Here is a 17649-nt window from a genome sequence, read left to right on the forward strand (position 1 = left end):
ATCTTTGAGGGTCTGATCTGGCGCGAATTCGATGCTTATTCCTTTCTTCATTGGTGTTTTGGAAGGTTTACAGTCTTCCATTCCATATTCAGTCAGTAGATCCTCGATATACTGTTCCTGGTTCACAAAAAGGTCTCCATTTGGCTGCTTTTGAACCCGCATGCCTAGGTAACGGCCTTGTTCCGTAACCTCCTTGATCTTGAAGCGTTCCTGAAGCTTCTCAATGAGCCATTCTATTTCGGCTTCGTTGGGTCCCATTATACGGCAGTCGTCGACGTGTAGGGTTAGGTAGATTTGCTTCCTCTTGTGGTAGAGTAACCCCGCATCGTATGGAGAGATCTGGAATCCTAGAGATTTCAGATAGTCAGTAGCTGCTTGATACCAAAGCCTAGCAGCTTGCTTCAACCCGTAGAGTCCCTGGCGTAAGAGCCCTACTAGGTTACCCCGCCCGTGCTTGAATCCAGTGGGTAGTTGAATGTATACATGTTCGTCCTCTGGAAGAGTTCCATTTAGGAAGGCTGTCATGAAGTCAAAGACTCTGACCTTCCAGTTCTTGGCTGTTGAGATAGCAAAGAAGGCTCTCGTTGTAGGTCCACTAACAACTGCTGCGTAGGTCTTCTTGTAGTGAACGCCTTCTTGCTGTTCGAATCCACGTACGACCCAACGGGCTTTGAATCGTACTGTGCCACCCGTGTTGTTGAGCTTCCTATCGAATACCCATTTGCCAGAGAGGATCTGCATTTGGGGTTCCTTCTCGACTAGGATCCAGGTGCCTTTCTCTTGTAATTTGGAGACTTCAACATCTAGAGCCTCCTTCCAATAAAGCCACTCTTCAGAGCGTTTGGCTTCGGCGATGGATTTTGGTATATCTGTACGCGTACTGAGCACTGGAAGCTCAGCTCCATTTGCCTCTTCTTCCTCCATAGCATCCGAGAGGATTTCTTGCTCTTCGCCCAGGTATGTGGGCTCTAAAGCCTCTAATTTGCCGTCCGCGAGCTTCTTCATGATTTCTGGCTTCTCCTTCGCAAGGTAAGCTAGTAGCTTGTGTTGCCAGCCATTCAATGGATCTATGTAATTGTACTCCTCCGGGAGTTCAATGTATTTGGCTTTGGTTAGCGAATTCGTAGGGATTTGATCCAATTTCTTGTTGAATATAACATCTTGTGAGATCATTATACTGTTCGTTTCTGGGTCCCAAAGCCTGTAGGTGTGCATGTCATGATATCCTACAAATTTGACCTTCTTGGACCTAGGTTGGAGCTTCGAGGATTTGTTCAAAATCTTCATGTAGGTGTCACATCCCCACCTATGGACCCATCTGCAATGGGGTTGGTGACCCATCCAGACTTCAAAGGGTGTCAACGGCTTCGTGTTCTTGCATCTGTATAGAGGCACTGAGGTAGGCAATAGATTCACCATCATGGAGACTGTGGTGAGAGCTTTGCCCCATAACTCATTGGGTAGTCCTGAGTCTATAAGTATGCTTCTTGTTTGCTTGCAAAGAAGTCATATTCCTTGTTCACTTGTTCCATCTTGTTGAGGTGTATATGGGCACGTAATCTCCTGTTGTATACCCTTGCTCCTGTAGAATTCAGCCAGTTGTTGGCTCGTCAATTTGGGAGCTCCATTGGACAGTATAGTGCTGATCTTTTGTTCGGTGGATGCTTTGATCATGTTGATCCAGTTCTTTAGGGTTTCTGGAGCTTCTACCCGCTCCTTCAGGAGGTAGATCCACCTGTATTGTGTGGCATTGTCTGTTATAAGTAGGAAATACTTTGCTCTGCCGTAGCTTGGAGGATTGGAGTCTGTGGATAGGGTACAGCTGTCATCTGCAATATCAATAAAAATTTTAGCTCCAGGCTTTGTAGAGTGTGTTCTAGGTTTGAATGGGTTGCGAGCTTGCTTAGCTTTAGCACAGGTTTCACAGAACCCTAGCTTCTTTACTCCCTTTATTCACATTGCCATTCTCGGATCTCTAGCTAGAATAGCTATATCATGGGTGTTGAGATGCCCCCAGTGTTTGTGCCAATTGGCCATTGTATCCTCCTTGATTTCTGGCGTCTTTGCCAGGTGATTTGGCGCCAAAAGCGTGTCATCTTTATTCTCTAGAGTTGCTGTTACATAGCAGGGCTCTAGGAGTTTTGTAGGTACTGGAAACGCGTATGCCAGTAAATTGCATATCCTAGGCGTTTGTAGGACTAGGATGTCATCCTTGTTAAGCACAGCTTCAAAGCTCTGTGTTTTATCTGCCAATTCTAGTAGGAAGACGTGTTCTCTGTTGACATAAAGCTGTTCCACTGTAAAGCCATCTTGTATAAGCTTCCCAAAGCTTATGAGATTAACCTGGAGGTCAGGCACGATTCTAACCCCCCCAATGCTCAATTCTCTGTTGTCAGTTTGGATACTGGCCGTGCCAAATCCTCTGGTGACTGATTTCGAACCGTTCGCCATAAGCAGTTGTGTTGCATGGCTCTTTGGGTCCATTTGAACTAGATCCGTACGTGAGGTCGCGTGGGATCCGGCTCCAGAGTCAAGGATCCATTTGTCTGTGGATTCGCGCGCTTCTTTCATAGAGAAGGCTGCTTCGTGAACCAAATGGATCTTGTCTGTTGCAACTGTAGTTGTTTCCTTGCCTTTGCCTTTAGAGTCTTCTTTAGGCTTGTTAGGCTTCGAATTCTTGTTAGATTTGCAAAATTTAGCCAAATGGCCAGGTTTGCCACAAATATAGCAGTTCCAGTTCTGCAGTGAGCTCTTCTCTGGATTGGATTTGGAGTTTGTATTTTTGTAAGACTTTTGGGGATCCGAGCTTGTTGCATTTGTATTTGGCTTTGTAGATCTGCCTTTCTTCTGGTCTTTCTTGGGGATTTGGTGGAGGATATCCTTCAGTAGGCCTTCCAAATCCTTCTCCGGTAGGTTCATTCCACTCTGGCATGCCATATCAAATCAGTTCTGTATGAACTCTCTCCATTGGGATGTAATGTTCATCTTCAAGATATCATGTAGGGTGTGGTCCAGTTGTTTGAACCCTAATCTCTCAAATTCCCCACAGATTGCTAGGAATCTCTCTATATAATTCCTTTCTGAGCCAGCGGATTGTGGTGTCATTCTTACTAACTCCATAAGTAGGCTTTCCCACTGTATCTCAGGTCTCTCTTGGAAGGCTGTCCTTACAGCTTCCCAGAGTTTGTAGGCACTAAGACTATCCAATTCCTCAAAGTGTTCTCTGGCTTGTGCAGATATTGTGCTGTCAATTAGGCTGTGTAGCCAATTATTCTGAACATTCCAGTATTGTGAAATCTTCAAGCGCTCTGGCCATGGTGAAGTCTCTTGCCTTTCCAGGATAATCTTCTCAACACCTACTTGGCGGGCTACCTTTAGGATGGCTTTGCTCCATGCTAGGTAGTTGCTGGCTCCAGCCAGGGTCATAGGCTTCTTCACTGTCTTTGTGATCTTTGTGAATTGGGTGATTGCTCTGCCGATTCGCGTATTTGTGTCTATAAGGTTGCCAACATATTCTTCTAGTTTCTCATCAGAGTCTATTTCTTGGTCCTCTTCTTCTTCTTGTTGAGCTTCATGCTCTAGGTTCTCCTGCATTGTTGCAGGTGCATTTGCGGTGCTTGCTTGGCCTGATAGGAGGTTCACTTGCTGTGCCAGCTGTTGTACTGTCTCCTGTTGCCTTTGCATCAACTCCTGTTGCTTTTGCATCATCTCCTGTTGATTCAGCATCATTCTGCGCAACATTTGGAGTTCACTCTCCTCCCTAGGCTCCTGCTCGTCGTTTGGCGGGCTGCCTCTGAGCCTACTCGACCGCCTAAGCTTGGTTTGGGGTGTAGGGAGGTTTGTTGGAGCCTCCCGGTCAGGAGTTCGGTGCTCCGGTTCGTCCGTACGGTTCACCATGGCTTTGGTGTTGCCAGGTGCTCGATTTGCTTGCTAGGTGCGTTTAGCAGGCGTTTCGCTCACTCTCTGGTCGCGTGCCAGAAAGCTACAGGGTTCAACTCGCTTCCCAGCTCGGTGCTAGAAAGCTACAGGGGTTGCACGTATAGGAGGCGTCTATCTCAATGTACGCTCTCTCTTGTGCTCGTAAAACCTCGTTATCCACAAGGATAACCGTTCAGGATGTTGATCGTAAGCTTCAATATCCAATTGAGCTGTAAATCAACCTTATACGCTTGCTCTTCAGCGCAAAGGGCTATAACCTGATGGAGGACTTATATGCTTGTCATTCACTAAGCTACCTAAAGGGGAATCTCGGCTAATCTATGTGGGTCACGTGAGCGAGGTGCTGGTTGGATTACCTAACAGTAAGCACGCCGGCGGCCGTTCAGAGCCGGCCGCGGAGCGATGACCTCAGCCAGGCAACACATCGCCGTTGACGTCCTCAAATGCCCTCATCTTTCGTTGAATCTTCACGACAGTTCTTATATACTCTTTGCCCCCTGCAAGAATCGCATTTCTGGATTAGCTGCAGAAATATTTCTGCTCCCATATTTTAACGTTTTTAACCAACATGCGAGCTTGGTGAAGAGAACACTCTTGCTAGATCCGCTCTACCCAACGCTCTGTATTCCGTCACCCGAGCTATGGCGCCTCCAAAACCCCTCATCCTCCGGTTCGAGAGCCGAAATGGGCAGTTCCGCTTGACCGTTGAACCTGCTGAACTCTTTCCGGCTCTATTACCAAAGGTAGTATTGGCATATGTCTGAATGGGATTTATCTCGGGAGCTTAGTGTGGCATTCTCGTTTAGTGTGACACCTAGGCTTACATATATCGCTATGACATCTAGATCCTCTCGAATTTACCTCAGAATGTTGATCCCACATCCATAGCCCTATCAAATCAACCCATAGGCACTGGGGGCCAGGAGAGAAAGCTTAGCCTGCTCGATGGTGTTTCTATACAACAAGTTGGCCTAAAGTATGCAATTGCACCTCCTTGTGCTACCCGGAACTCTATAGAAGATTAACAGAGCGTAATATTAAGGCACGGGGACAAGTTATTCATCGGATATAGTGAACAGTCGACTCTTGTAAATGGCAAATCCTCCAACACGTCGGCTGGAAACATGCAGCACATTTCACGTCGACTAAATGGAGCACCAGTACCGGAACAGGACCTACCAGCACCCCCTCAGCCCTCGTCTCCAACCGCGCTCATTAAGAATCCATGGGAAGTTGTTCAGCAATCCGCTCTGGACGACAGACTAGATAAGAAAGATGGCAAAATACCACGAGGACGGGATTTGAAGATGTGCCGCCACGGCCCAAAGGGAATGTGCGATTATTGCATGCCACTGGAGCCATATGCCCCCGAATATCTGGCAGACAAGAAGATTAAACATCTCTCCTTCCATTCTTATTTACGAAAAGTCAACTCGTCAAAAAATAAACCAGAGCTAGGGAGCTCCTTTATGCCCCCATTGACAGAACCTTACTATAGGGTGCGGAAAGATTGCCCATCCGGGCATCCAGCGTGGCCTGAAGGAATATGCACGAAATGTCAACCCAGCGCCATCACACTACAGCCGCAGGAATTTCGAATGGTGGATCACGTCGAGTTTGCCTCGCCGGATCTCATTAATTCTTTACTTGACTTTTGGCGAAAATCGGGTTCACAGAGACTCGGGTTTTTGTATGGTACATATGAAGAATATTCCGAGGTGCCTCTTGGCGTAAAGGCTGTTGTACAGGCTATCTATGAACCGCCTCAAGTTGATGAGGTTGATGGGATAACACTTCGTGAATGGGAGAATGAGAGGGATGTCGATGAAGTGGCAAAGCTATGCGGGCTTGAAAAGGTGGGCGTTATTTTCACTGATCTTCTGGACTCAGGGCTTGGGGATGGTACTGTTATCTCTCGACGACATATTGATTCTTACTACCTCTCTTCGCTCGAAGTTGCTTTTGCGGCTCGACTCCAAGCGCGATACCCCAAACCAAGTAAGTGGAGCGAAACTGGCAGGTTTGGCTCCAATTTTGTTACATGCATTTTGAGTGGAGATGAGAATGGTGCGATTTCCATTAGTGCGTATCAAGCGTCCAATTCGGCCGTGGAAATGGTGAGAGCAGATATCGTCGAACCTTCTGCAGACCCTTCGGTGATGCTTGTGCAGCGTGAGAATGAGTTGGAAAATGCGGACACCGGGAACGCGCGATATATCCCCGAAGTTTTCTATAGGAAAGTCAACGAATATGGTGCGAATGTTCAAGAGAACGCTAAACCGGCCTTCCCCGTTGAATATCTTTTTGTGACCTTAACCCATGGCTTCCCAACAGAGCCTTCAGCTTTGTTTGCCGATACTACATTTCCGATTGAGAATAGAGAGGTTATTGGGGAGAGTCAGGATATTCGAAACGTTGCAAAGAAGCTCCTTTCACGCTCGGATCCCGACGGAGCGATACGGGCTGTATCCAATTTCCACCTACTGTGTTTCATGCATGGTCTCGGTATCTTGAGTAAGGTAAGTTGATTTTTATTTCAATTCGAGTAATAGATTTAGTGGCTAATGATTTCTCTCCAGGAAGAGGAAGCCCTCCTTTGCACTGTCGCTCGAACACACGATCCAGCCGATGGCGTCCAGTTGATTAATACACCAGGCTGGGCTACACTGGTGACCATACTTCAGGAGAGCGGTGAGCCGCCCCCAAAACGCTCTTGGCCATTCCAAACCGAGAGCTCTAGTTCCAACAAAAATCACACTCGCCATGTGCCTTTATATCCAAAGACTTTGACTTCCGATAGTGATCAGCTTGCTAAGAGGTTTAAGGGGGCTAGCCTAGAATAAAATCTCCCGTCGTTTCCACGTGCGTACGAACCTAGCTTTCCATTCGGCCACCTCGATTTATTTTCAAATTACCTCCCATCTACCATCCCCGTATCTACCATCGATTCTCACCCTATGGTCTCGTATTGGTGCGGATATGAGCGTACCTAGCATGAACAGAATGGGACGGATACTTAAGTATATACCTTGCAAGACAACGCTTTTCCTCAGAAAGGTAATTCGGCAGTTTGACCTTATTTAGTAGCTTGATATGGAAATCGTCATTAAGGGCCGGACATCGGGGCTATGTGTAATCCTTAGTCATGTTGGATCTGAAATTTAATTGAGTCGGGTTGGCGCCACCAGCTACAAGGTAAAAGGTTAAAAAGGGTAGAAGGGAAATGGGAATAAAAACGCCATGCAACTATTTTTCAACTGCAATGCATGCAAAGATGCTGATCGCGAGAAGTATGGGATTTCAAGGGCAACTACAGGCCTGCTAGGGCTAATTTCCATAATTCAATGGTAATATGGATGGACTGGTTGTACACACATACATATACGCGATCTCCTGAGAACCTATCAATATTCCGAAGAAGATATTAAGGTGATTAACATAACTTCCTATAAACAGAAACTCGGGGCTCTTCTAAGCCCAAGCCATCATCAACCTCCGGTTTAACCAGAAACAGCAACGCAGTAGTAGTAATCCAACCAGAACTGGGTATCACATTTGGACCCATTGGCGCCAAGCGCGGTATTCCACTCCGCTAGCTGCACGACGGTAATTCCGTTCCGCTCCGCCAGAGCGGCACAGTAGTCTCCACTAGTGGCACGGTCCCACTTGACACAATTCTCCGCCATGCCAGGTTGTGTCCACTCTGCTGGCGGCTTGGTCGGAAGGGGAGTAGGTACATTCGTGGCAGTAGTAGTCATCGGGGGAGTTGTGCCTTCAACGCCGACGCAGTATGCGTAACCCAGCCAGAAATTTTGACTACAGTCAGAGCTGACGGAAGGGTTCCAAGCCAGGAACTCTTCGCGTTTCAAGCCGTACTTCTGTGTCACAGTATCGCAGGTATCTCCTTGTTCGACGGTATGCCACTTGTTGCAGGTTGAAGGTTGGCCTGTCATTGTTGGAGAGGTCGGGGAAGGGCCGGTGGGTGTTGCGGCTGTTGTGGTTGTGTCGGGTGGCATTGTGGGTGTTGGGTTTTCACTCTCAACGTCATCCTTTTGCAAGTAGTAGCTACCACAGTATCGAAAGCCCTCTTTGAATGAACATTCCGGCTGACTGACATTGCCTAACCCGGCATTCCAAACTGCAAAGGATTCGGGGTCCACACCGTATACTTCAATAGCAACCTCACAGTTGCTGTGCCAATCAGTGTCTGTCAGGTTGAACTGGTAGTCCGCCCCATCGAAGTAGTGGACACAGCCATCACGCGTCCCTTTCGCCAACGGCAAGCTGGGGTTTAATCTTTCATATGGCGCCGCAGTGGCATTAGGCCGAGCTGGGAATGGGGTCTCGATGGCTGTTGGAATGGCTCCAGTTGGTGTAGTTATATATCCAGGCTTTCCTGAGTAGGTGTTGACTAAACCGAGGTCAGTATAGATCCTTCGTAAAAAAATTTGGGATAATTTGGACACCTACTATCTCCAACTGCTTGAACGCAATAGCTTTCGTCGGCATATAAATTGGTGCAATTGCTATTGATTGCTGGGTTCAAGAATATGAAGTCTTCCATTGAAATAGCGAACTTGAGCACGAGAAGGTTGCAATAGTCGCCCTTTTTCACTTTGTACCACCTGCCGCAGTAAGTGTTTGATCCCGAAGCAGCATCAGTGGGGACTGGTGCCGGAGTAGTGACCGTCGCGCCTGGAAGGTCTGTCACAGAGGGAGGCACCCATTCAGTGCCCGGTGCAGAGATACATAGTTGAGTACCATTCAACCTATCCATGTTATAGCAACCCGCATTGATGATCTAGAGCTGCATGGTTAGCTACGGATTGCCTTGTTAGTATGGCCTCGATACGATTCCAACTTACGGGGTTCCACGCCTTGAGCTGGGGAATAGTGATATTTGCGCTTTTAGCGATACCACCACAAGTGTCTTTGGGTTTTACAGTGTAAGTTTTGCAGGTGTTAACAATACACAAATCGCCAGACGTGGGAAAGTCATCACAGTATGACGCCAGATTGTTGTCCGATAGAAGCCAGGCAGTTCCCACTCCCTGTGAGCGTGAGATACTGTAACAGTCATCCCCTGGCTGGATCGAGTACTTTTTCCCCATACACGGCGCAGGAGTAACCACCGGCTCCTCACTGGGATATGTCAATATGAATTTCGAGTCAAGGGGTTATATCTGAAAGAGAGTTGTCATGCACTCACGTATAAAACCCAATAGTGGTCGTGGTCAGCGGCTGCCCAGTCACACCGCATTTACTGGTCATTGATTCATAGGCGGACATGCTAGCAAGCGCAGGTCCATCAAAGTACGGCGAACCGGCCTGCAGCCGAAGGCTTTTTATAAAGCACATATCACAAGGATCTGGAGGAACAGTACCCGAAGGAACCGCGTCGAGATAATTAAATCTGGAGTCTGCGCCAGACGCCATGTGAGTTTCAGGGACAGATAGAAGACGGAAGTTAAAAAAAGGTTACTGCATACTTCCTGGGTCAGCGATGGCTGCCGCTGTAGCTGCAACATTATTACAGTATCTCCCGCTATCTTGAAGACAAATGTACTCATAGAGGTACTTGTAAGTCCCTGGAACAATGAGCACCGACGCCTCCAGATCAAATGACGCGGTCAAAGTCTCGTTTCCGCAGGACGACTGAACAGCATTCCAATATGCATCAATGGAATCTTTGCAAGTGCTGGTGCATGCTCTTTCCAAAGTTTTAGGAGGATAGTAGAAGCCTGGGTGGAAATTCCTGACCGTTGGATCACAGGATACGTCAGACAGAAGGGCTTTGGCGCACGTATCTGTCAACGTCGTCGGGACAGACGCATTGTATACCATCGGAATGGCAAACACGGGCTGACCCCAAATTCCGAGAAGGGTAGCAAAGTGAAAAACATGCGTAAGGAGCGGAACCGATGATGCAAAAACGAATGGCCGTGGCATCTTGACCACACTCTGAAAGGAGCGTCAACAGTTGGAGAAAAAGAAGGGAGGCTGCACCGCGGACTCTTTGCAAGCCGCCCAGGGCGCCATAGAAGTTTTATGAGGAGCTTCCGGGTTGAGCAGCATGGCTAGCATTCCAACGTCAATGCGCGGGCAATTTTAGCAATGCTGGTATCTATGCGGAGTTATTCTGTAAAAATAAAGTTTAGAAGCAATCTGAGGTGACATTTCCTCCGCACCCTAACACCGTTCCTGCAAGGGCAAACAGCATCGGTTATTGTAATATTGAGAGAAGTGGGCGCGCTCGTGTTCTAAATCCTTCTAAATATCCTTGTTAGTCTGCACGAGTTGATTACCAGCAGGGATTAGTACTTTCTTCACCAGAAATCCGGGCTGAATCAAAGCTCGACCAAGCCGCTTATGCACAATGCAGGCACAGTTGGATATGCGATCCACCTTTCGGACATAAACGGATTCCACTCAAATGAGCAAGTCTGCCGTCGGTTAAATTTGAGACCTTCACCAACACTTAACTTTGCTAAACTGCTCTGTTGATACGTTGAACTCCCCTGTGACATTGGAAATGAGACGGCAATAGTTCGTCCAACACTTCGTGAAATGGCAGGGTCGAAATTACACCGTAGCAATTGCATGATAGTCACAAGGGAGGGATGGCAAGCGAAGGCCTTATCGCAACTCTGATATCCTCGATATATACATACGACGACGACCTTGTTTTAAGCAATGGGAAAGAGCTGTGTCAAGGAAACACGTCCACTCTTTTGTCCCTTTGTGTATCCCTTTTTCCTATTGACCCCGAAGGTAGCCTGAAGGCTGCTGGGTCAGTATGCGCTCCTTAGCTTTCCTTATTTTACACGCTGGGCTAGCAATCTTAGCATCAGCATTCCCTCATTCACATAATCACGGCCATCGCCATCTCCATCATTCATTAAAACCAAGGGATGAGAGCCCAAATACTTGCCGAAATCCCGCCTCGTATGTTTGACCCTGAATTTATACTTCCTGCCAGACCGTAAGAGGGAGCTCTGTTGATATCATCCCAGGATCTTTGATTATTCTGCTAAGTCTCGTGGAGACGATGCTCTCCCGATCTGTCCTGCTGCGCAGGAAAATGTCAAATTCCTGCTTGCAACTGACTTCAATATCGCTGAAGATTATTCCTGTGCACCTGACCGCCCATGTAGCAACGGTATTTGCCCTTGTGCTCAACTATAAAATGTTTTGAATGCACATTGTGCTGACACAAATGCAGGAGCTTGCTGCCCCAAGAAGACTTTGTCCTGCAACTATGGCGAAGAGTACTGCGGCACTAACAACATTAGTCCTAATGAAGTGTGCTGGTCAAACTGTGACGCCAAAGCCGAGTGTGGCAAGAATGCCGACCCACCCGGTAAAGAGTGCCCTCTCAATGTGTGCTGTAGTAAATGGGGATTCTGCGGCATGACAAAGGAGTTTTGCGAAAAGGGCACAGATGATGAACCAGGATGCCAATCGAACTGTGACCAGCCGCGTCCGGGGAAAAAGGCTAGCGAGCAGAACATAATCATCGGTTATTATGAAGCCTGGCGTCATGACAGCAACTGTCAGGGCATGGTAAGTGCTCCATACAAACCTATACTAGGCTTTAACTCAAACACATTTGTTCTAGGGCTTGAAAGATATTCCAGTCAATTCGCTCACTCATCTTTTCTTCTCATTTGGGTACATTACCCCTGGCGATTTCAAGATCGCGGGGATGGACGGTCTTCCTGACAAGTTATTTTCCGACTTCACGTCACTTAAAAAGAAAAATCCAGGTCTGAAGACAGTCATTGCTCTTGGTGGCTGGACTTTCAACGATCCAGGTGGGATCCACCCCCAACCCTTTAAGGCATCCTTGCCAACACCACAAGCAAATCATGTGGAAGTATGGCATTGGCGGTTAGAGAAGTCGAAGCAAGTTCGTTAATGTCACTGACAATGAGCACCAGGCCCAACACAAAAGGTTTTCAGTAACATGGTCAGCACAAAAGAGAATCGCGCCAAGTTTATAGATAACCTTTTCTCTTTCATGCGACAATATGCCTTTGACGGCGTTGACTTTGACTGGGTATGTACTTGCCCATGATCTCCGTTCCATATTTGTATCGGGATTAAGTATTAACCTTTCAATAGGAGTATCCGGGTGCTGATGACCGCGGTGGCATCCCAGGAGACGGAAAGAACTTCGTGAAGTTCCTTAAGGAATTGAATGACGTGAACAAGAAGCAGCCCATGCATTATTCTGTGTCATTCACCGCACCAAGCAGTTACTGGTACCTTCGCCATTTCGATCTCAAGGCAGTGGATTATGTGGATTTCGTAAATATGATGACTTACGAGTAAGATTTCACAACCTGCTAGCCATGTTTGTGCGCTAGACACTGACCGGCTCCACAATCATAGTTTGCACGGTGTATGGGACCGTGACAATCCCATCGGCAGTCACATCTATGGCCACTCCAATATTACCGAGATGAGACTGGCCCTTGATCTTCTTTGGCGTAACGACGTCCCTGCACACAAAGTCAACATGGGTCTTGGTTTCTATGGACGCAGCTTCCAGCTCCAAGATCCAGCATGCGACAAGCCTGGCTGTGTCTTCAAGGGAGGAGCCGCGAAGGGAGCCTGCAGCGGGGAGTCAGGTATTCTCACCTACCGGGAGATCATGGCAATGATCAAGACAGACAAGCTTAAGCCTTTCCATGACAAAACTGCCGGTGTCAAGTATATCACATATTCCGGCGACCAATGGGTTTCATATGTAAGGCCCCTTGATTGAGAACTCGCACGGAACTGCAGGATCATACGGTATCCTTATTAGGCCTTGAAGGCGCTAACTGCTCCCAGGATGATGCGGAGACCTTCAAACAAAAGAAAGAACTCGCTAAGGAACTGGGACTTGGGGGCTACTTGATATGGGCGGTAAGTCGAGTCCCTTACTCGGAAGGGGGAGAGAAGATATCATTACTGATAAAGTAATGGTCAGATCGATCAAGATGACGATGATCTCAGTGCTCTCCAAGCTGTTATTGCACCGAAACGCCTTGGTGACTTCAAGGATAACGCGAAAGACAAGTCATTGTATGACGTGAGTCCTTCTTATGCCCATGAAATCCTTAGACATTCTAATGCGGTTCCCAGGACGCGTACATTCCGGATTGCTATGTGACAGGATGCGACGGTAACTGTAAGGCCGGATTTATCAAGATCACCGAACAGAAGTGCGGAAAGGATGATAAGAAGAGCAAGCTGTGCTGTCCCCTGGCGGGAGCTCCTAATCCTGATGACTGCACCTGGCGAGGAACGGCCCCGTTGTGCAATGGCCATTGCAATGACGACGAGGTTCTACTCCAATTGAACAAGTGGGGGAGCGGACATCACTGTAACGACGGTCACAAAGCGTATTGCTGCAAGAGCCCTCTTGCCCAGGAGAACAAGTGCTACTGGCAAGGCATAGGTAAGAAATGCAATTCTGGTGACAAAGCCATGGTAAGAAGCCCCTTTTCTCGAAATATTGTCTTGTTCACCCGATAAGCACCCATTTATCACTGCAAGTGAAATAGCGATGTGATCTGACAAGCATTTCAGACCTTCTCTGGGACCTTCCTGTCCGATCTAGTCGACATCGCCCAGAAGATATTTGACATCATAGGAAGGCGTACGCCCATCGGGTTGTTGTTTGGAGACGAGCTCTCAGAAGTTTTAGATGCAATTGAGTTGGATCTAATGAAACTGTACTGCTGTCCTGAAGAAGATGCCAAGAAGTGGAAGAATTGCAAATGGCACGGTGAACCAGGCAGCTGCTTCGACAACCACTGCGATGCGAACTCAGAGGTGCAACTCACTGACAGCTACTACGGAGCTGGCGACACATGTGGTGTGAAGTTGGAGCGTGCTCGCGTTTTCTGTTGCCAACCTGTCAAAGGAGAGCATCTCTTCCTCCCTGTCCCTCTCGAGAACCTGTTCAAGGATCCCCCAACGGGGGACAATATCGACACAGATTTTGATCTTAATTTAGACGACGAAGATGACAACCCCAGTGATACAGCTTTTCAATTCGTCGTTCTCACTTCTCCCGAAGAGCTCCAGGTGTCCATCGACAAGCGTGATGGGTCGCATTGGGAAGTCTTTGGTTGTAAAGACGCCGTGACAGAGGGTGAGCACACGATCCAAATGGTGTGCACAGATTTTTCAGAAACGAGTAACTGTTATAAGATTGGTCTTGGTCACGGTGTTCCTGGAACAATTCTTCAAATGCCTAAAGGCTGCGGCCCTGGCAAGTACGCTGTTGCCAAGTCAATGGAGCCAGCAAAGCGGCAGATGGTTCCCCGTCATCTGGCGCACCTTGGCTCCAGGGGCGTTGTTTACGACTTGACATTCGACTATGATTTCTCGCGGGTTCCCCGCGACCTCGGCAACACGCAAATGCGTGTGGACTTCAGCAATCAAGATAATTATTGGGATGAAGTAGTTGCGGCGACGCCATCCAAGAAGCGAAAGAGATCACTAGAAGACGTCGGGGGTAATCATGTCAGATGGCTCGAAGAAGAATTCCGCGACGACTATCATTTCGGAGGACTTGACAAACGGGAACTCCAGGAGAGATGGTTCGGGTCTACCGTGCTCGAGTGGCTGAAAAAGATGGTTAAACCTGAGATTAAGCGTGACTTTACACATGATGTCGACGAGACTTTCACTGCTGTAATCGTCGACGAAACTTGGGAGTGCGAGAGGAACAATGTCAAATATGACGGCCATATCTCAGCGAAAGCCCTAACGAATATGAGAGTCTCGACATCTTTCGGCTTTACAATGATCGTCACGAGCCTAATCGCCCCTCTTGATCTGAGCAAATCTTATCTCACGTTCTACAACGAAGGTGAAATCACAGCGACCCTCACGCTCGATGCCGTGGCAAGCATTTCCTACAGCAAGGAGAAAACAATTCTCACTCTTCCCTTTCCCGGAACGTCGTTTCGTATCCCCGGAATAGCAACCATCGGCCCACAGATTCACATTTCCGGCGGTCTTGATGCCCAGCTGTCTGTAGCGGCGAAATTTGAGACCAAAATAAGCATTGCCAAATGGGAAATCAGGCAGACGCTCCCAGATGGCGGTATGGATGAGTATAAGCCGAAGGAAATTGGGCCAGGTGACCCAGATTTGGACAGAACGGGGGATTTCAGTGGCATCCAAAGGCCAGAATTTTATGCCGGCGTGGCCGTAGAAGGGGATATCACTGCGAAACTTAGTGCAGCAGCCGGTGAGTTTGGACCCTACTTCTCAAGGAGAACAAAAGCCTCAATACTTTTCATGAGGTGCTGCTGAGGCTATCATTGTGACATCGACGGTCCGGCAAGAATGATTATAGGCATCTCACTAACACACAATGAACTTGATTAGAATTCGGTGTCAGATTTGATGATAGATGGAAGGTCGGAGGTGCCACAGTCGGGGTTGTGGGTGAAGGTAGCATCCTTGTCAAAATGGCCGCCGGAATCAGCACCGAGGCCACATGTCCCTTCACCTACGGCATGCAAGTGGGCGCCAAGTTGTACGCACGAGCTGACGCAAGTATCCTCAAATGGCCTGAGACCACATACGACATAGTCGGTTGGGAGAAGGACATTATTAAAGGCGGCACATGTCCTAATCTGGGAGGGCTACCAACAGTGCAAGGCAGTATGCCACTAGGCCTTCCGTGGAGTACCGAGGGCAACATGACCTCGAAGGCACACCTAAAACACTCAGAGAATGCCAGTCACCACAGCCTACAGAAGCGCGCTGCTGTTTATGGCCCTAAATTCCATATTCCTGTTGGAGACCTTTTCTGTCCGAAGGATGAGGCGGGACCAGACTTTCCAGAGAACCGTAATGACTGCCTTCAAATTCCGGGCATATGGGATAACGACAAGTATCTCACGGACGGGGACGACTATTATAGCTTAACGTCGGGAGCCAGAGCAAGCTTGGATACGCGTGGCGAATTGGAAAAGCGTTCCAACACAAAGGAATCTCTGCTTTGCGGCAAACTGTTGATGAAGAGCACTTATCCTACCGGCGGCGAATTACCAGTAAGTAATATGACCACCAGCCAGATCCTGAAGTGTTTCCCGCTGCTGTTTCAGTAAGGTTGAGCTGACGTGATTTTTCTCTCGGGCAGAAAGCTCCGATTTACGGTTTCGAGAAGATAGATTGCGATGATTATAGTTTCGGGACGCCACTAACCTCCCGTGTAAAGGGTATTCAGTATGATACGGAGCACATTCTTGAGTTCCAGCTTCCCGGAAAATTCCTGGCGTATCTCAACAAGACGAAAGGTTTGGTGTATGATCACCCCGATCCGAATTGGAAAAACGGTCAGGGAAAGAGGGTAAAGGTCTCGTTTTGCACGTACTTCGAGGCGCTATGGGATATTGACCCGATTAATATCGGCGGAAGCAAGAGCACGCCGGTTGCTCACCTTGGAGATTGTTATCCGACAAAGACCCGCTACAGCAATGAGCTTGTTGTCTTAGAGCATCGGATCAACATCCCGTCCAAAGGAAAGGTAAGCGTTTTGAGATTCAGAAGAAGGCATTGCCGTGTTGCATCTATTTTCCAAATGACGCCAATTTTCGCGAGACATTCGATGACAAGAGCGAAGAAAAATTGAATGTTGTGCTGATAGCCGACCCTCTCCAAGGCTAGGGCTATTGAGAAAAAGCAGCTAGACAAGGGAGAAGGGAGAGAGGACAGCGCGTTGATTCGAGATTTGCAGACTGCTAACCATTTTCTCAAAATTTAGGCTTGGGGTAGCGATTCACAGATCGTTGCGAGCAAAACTCTCAAAGACGGCGTCGAGAAACAACCCGACCAAGCTGTGAAGACCCTGCGCGAGCTCGTCGGTTCGGTTTTATATCACAAAGATCCAACCATCGCCGCCCACCTCAAGCGCCAAAAAGAGCGTGTGGGCAAGATGTTCGGATTAATCGACAAGGAATTGTCCAAACACCCACGCGTAGTCAACAATGTGAAATATACACCTTGGAAGCCACAGGGCCTGGAGAAAGAGTGGAACAAATACATGAGGAGGCAACACATCTTAGCTTTCACCAAGACGACCAAGCCGGTCATAGACTGGACTCCAAAGCTGAAGGACTTGTGGGCAAGCAAAGCAGCGAGAGACGCGGCGGAGCCCGATCCAAACGATAATCAGATGCAACAAGACGAGAAAAAGAAGAAAAGAGCATTGATTAAAAAAATCGACGCTCTTGATAAGGCGCGATCAGCATTCTCGCAATGGAAAAATCCATTTTAATTGGGAGTGGCTGATGGACGAACACGAGGGTGGGTGTTGCTGTGTGTGGGTAACATGTGGGTGCAGCATGGTAGGATAGAACAGAAATTATCAGACTTTAAATGCCACTCAAAATAAAGCATACGATGATAATAGACTGTAAGGTACGGAGTACAGAGTACAATGATTGATGTTCTGATGATGCCTCATTTGTAAAGGCGTGAAGATGGAAGAAAAAAAATGGGGGTCGAAGTTTTATTGCGTATGCACAAGAGTTTGTTTGCACCGTTTGCACCGCTTGGCCCGCGTCCATTGTTTGTCGTGTTTGCACTGCTAGCCCACCCTCAGGCTTTTGTTGCGCTTCATTTGGAAGTCGAATGATCACGAATTAGGATATAATTGAGCTTGCTCTCGGACGAGCAGCAGAAGCCCGAGTAGCG

At 48.0% G+C, this 17649-nt stretch overlaps 3 protein-coding genes across 3 annotated transcripts; 2 read left to right on the plus strand and 1 right to left on the minus strand.

Moving 5' to 3' along the window:
* Positions 1-4580: 4580 nt before the first annotated feature.
* On the plus strand, positions 4581-7476 carry NPL4 (nuclear protein localization protein 4; the record flags this gene model as incomplete). The annotated part of the gene is made up of 5 exons (XM_066125757.1): positions 4581-4682; positions 4785-4915; positions 4982-6458; positions 6519-6630; positions 6773-7476. 5 exons carry the CDS (start codon positions 4581-4583, stop codon positions 6775-6777), a joined length of 1827 nt encoding a protein of 608 aa, XP_065981841.1. The 3' UTR covers positions 6778-7476.
* On the minus strand, positions 7440-9888 carry D8B26_008126 (uncharacterized protein; the record flags this gene model as incomplete). The annotated part of the gene is made up of 5 exons (XM_003071491.2): positions 7440-8350; positions 8410-8740; positions 8805-9081; positions 9149-9359; positions 9429-9888. The coding sequence occupies 5 exons, from the start codon at positions 9886-9888 to the stop codon at positions 7440-7442; spliced, it is 2190 nt and encodes a 729-aa protein (XP_003071537.2).
* An 847-nt stretch (positions 9889-10735) lies between these two features.
* Positions 10736-17230, plus strand: D8B26_008127 (uncharacterized protein; the record flags this gene model as incomplete). Its single annotated transcript, XM_066125758.1, has 14 exons — positions 10736-10884; positions 10953-11098; positions 11162-11502; positions 11558-11753; positions 11880-11998; positions 12064-12269; positions 12334-12691; positions 12778-12852; positions 12917-13018; positions 13072-13419; positions 13519-15193; positions 15334-16004; positions 16094-16480; positions 16718-17230. 14 exons carry the CDS (start codon positions 10736-10738, stop codon positions 17228-17230), a joined length of 5286 nt encoding a protein of 1761 aa, XP_065981842.1.
* Positions 17231-17649: the final 419 nt, after the last annotated feature.

The sequence above is a fragment of the Coccidioides posadasii genome, chromosome 5 (genome assembly GCF_018416015.2).
Source record: "Coccidioides posadasii str. Silveira chromosome 5, complete sequence".
Taxonomy (NCBI): domain Eukaryota; kingdom Fungi; phylum Ascomycota; class Eurotiomycetes; order Onygenales; family Onygenaceae; genus Coccidioides; species Coccidioides posadasii.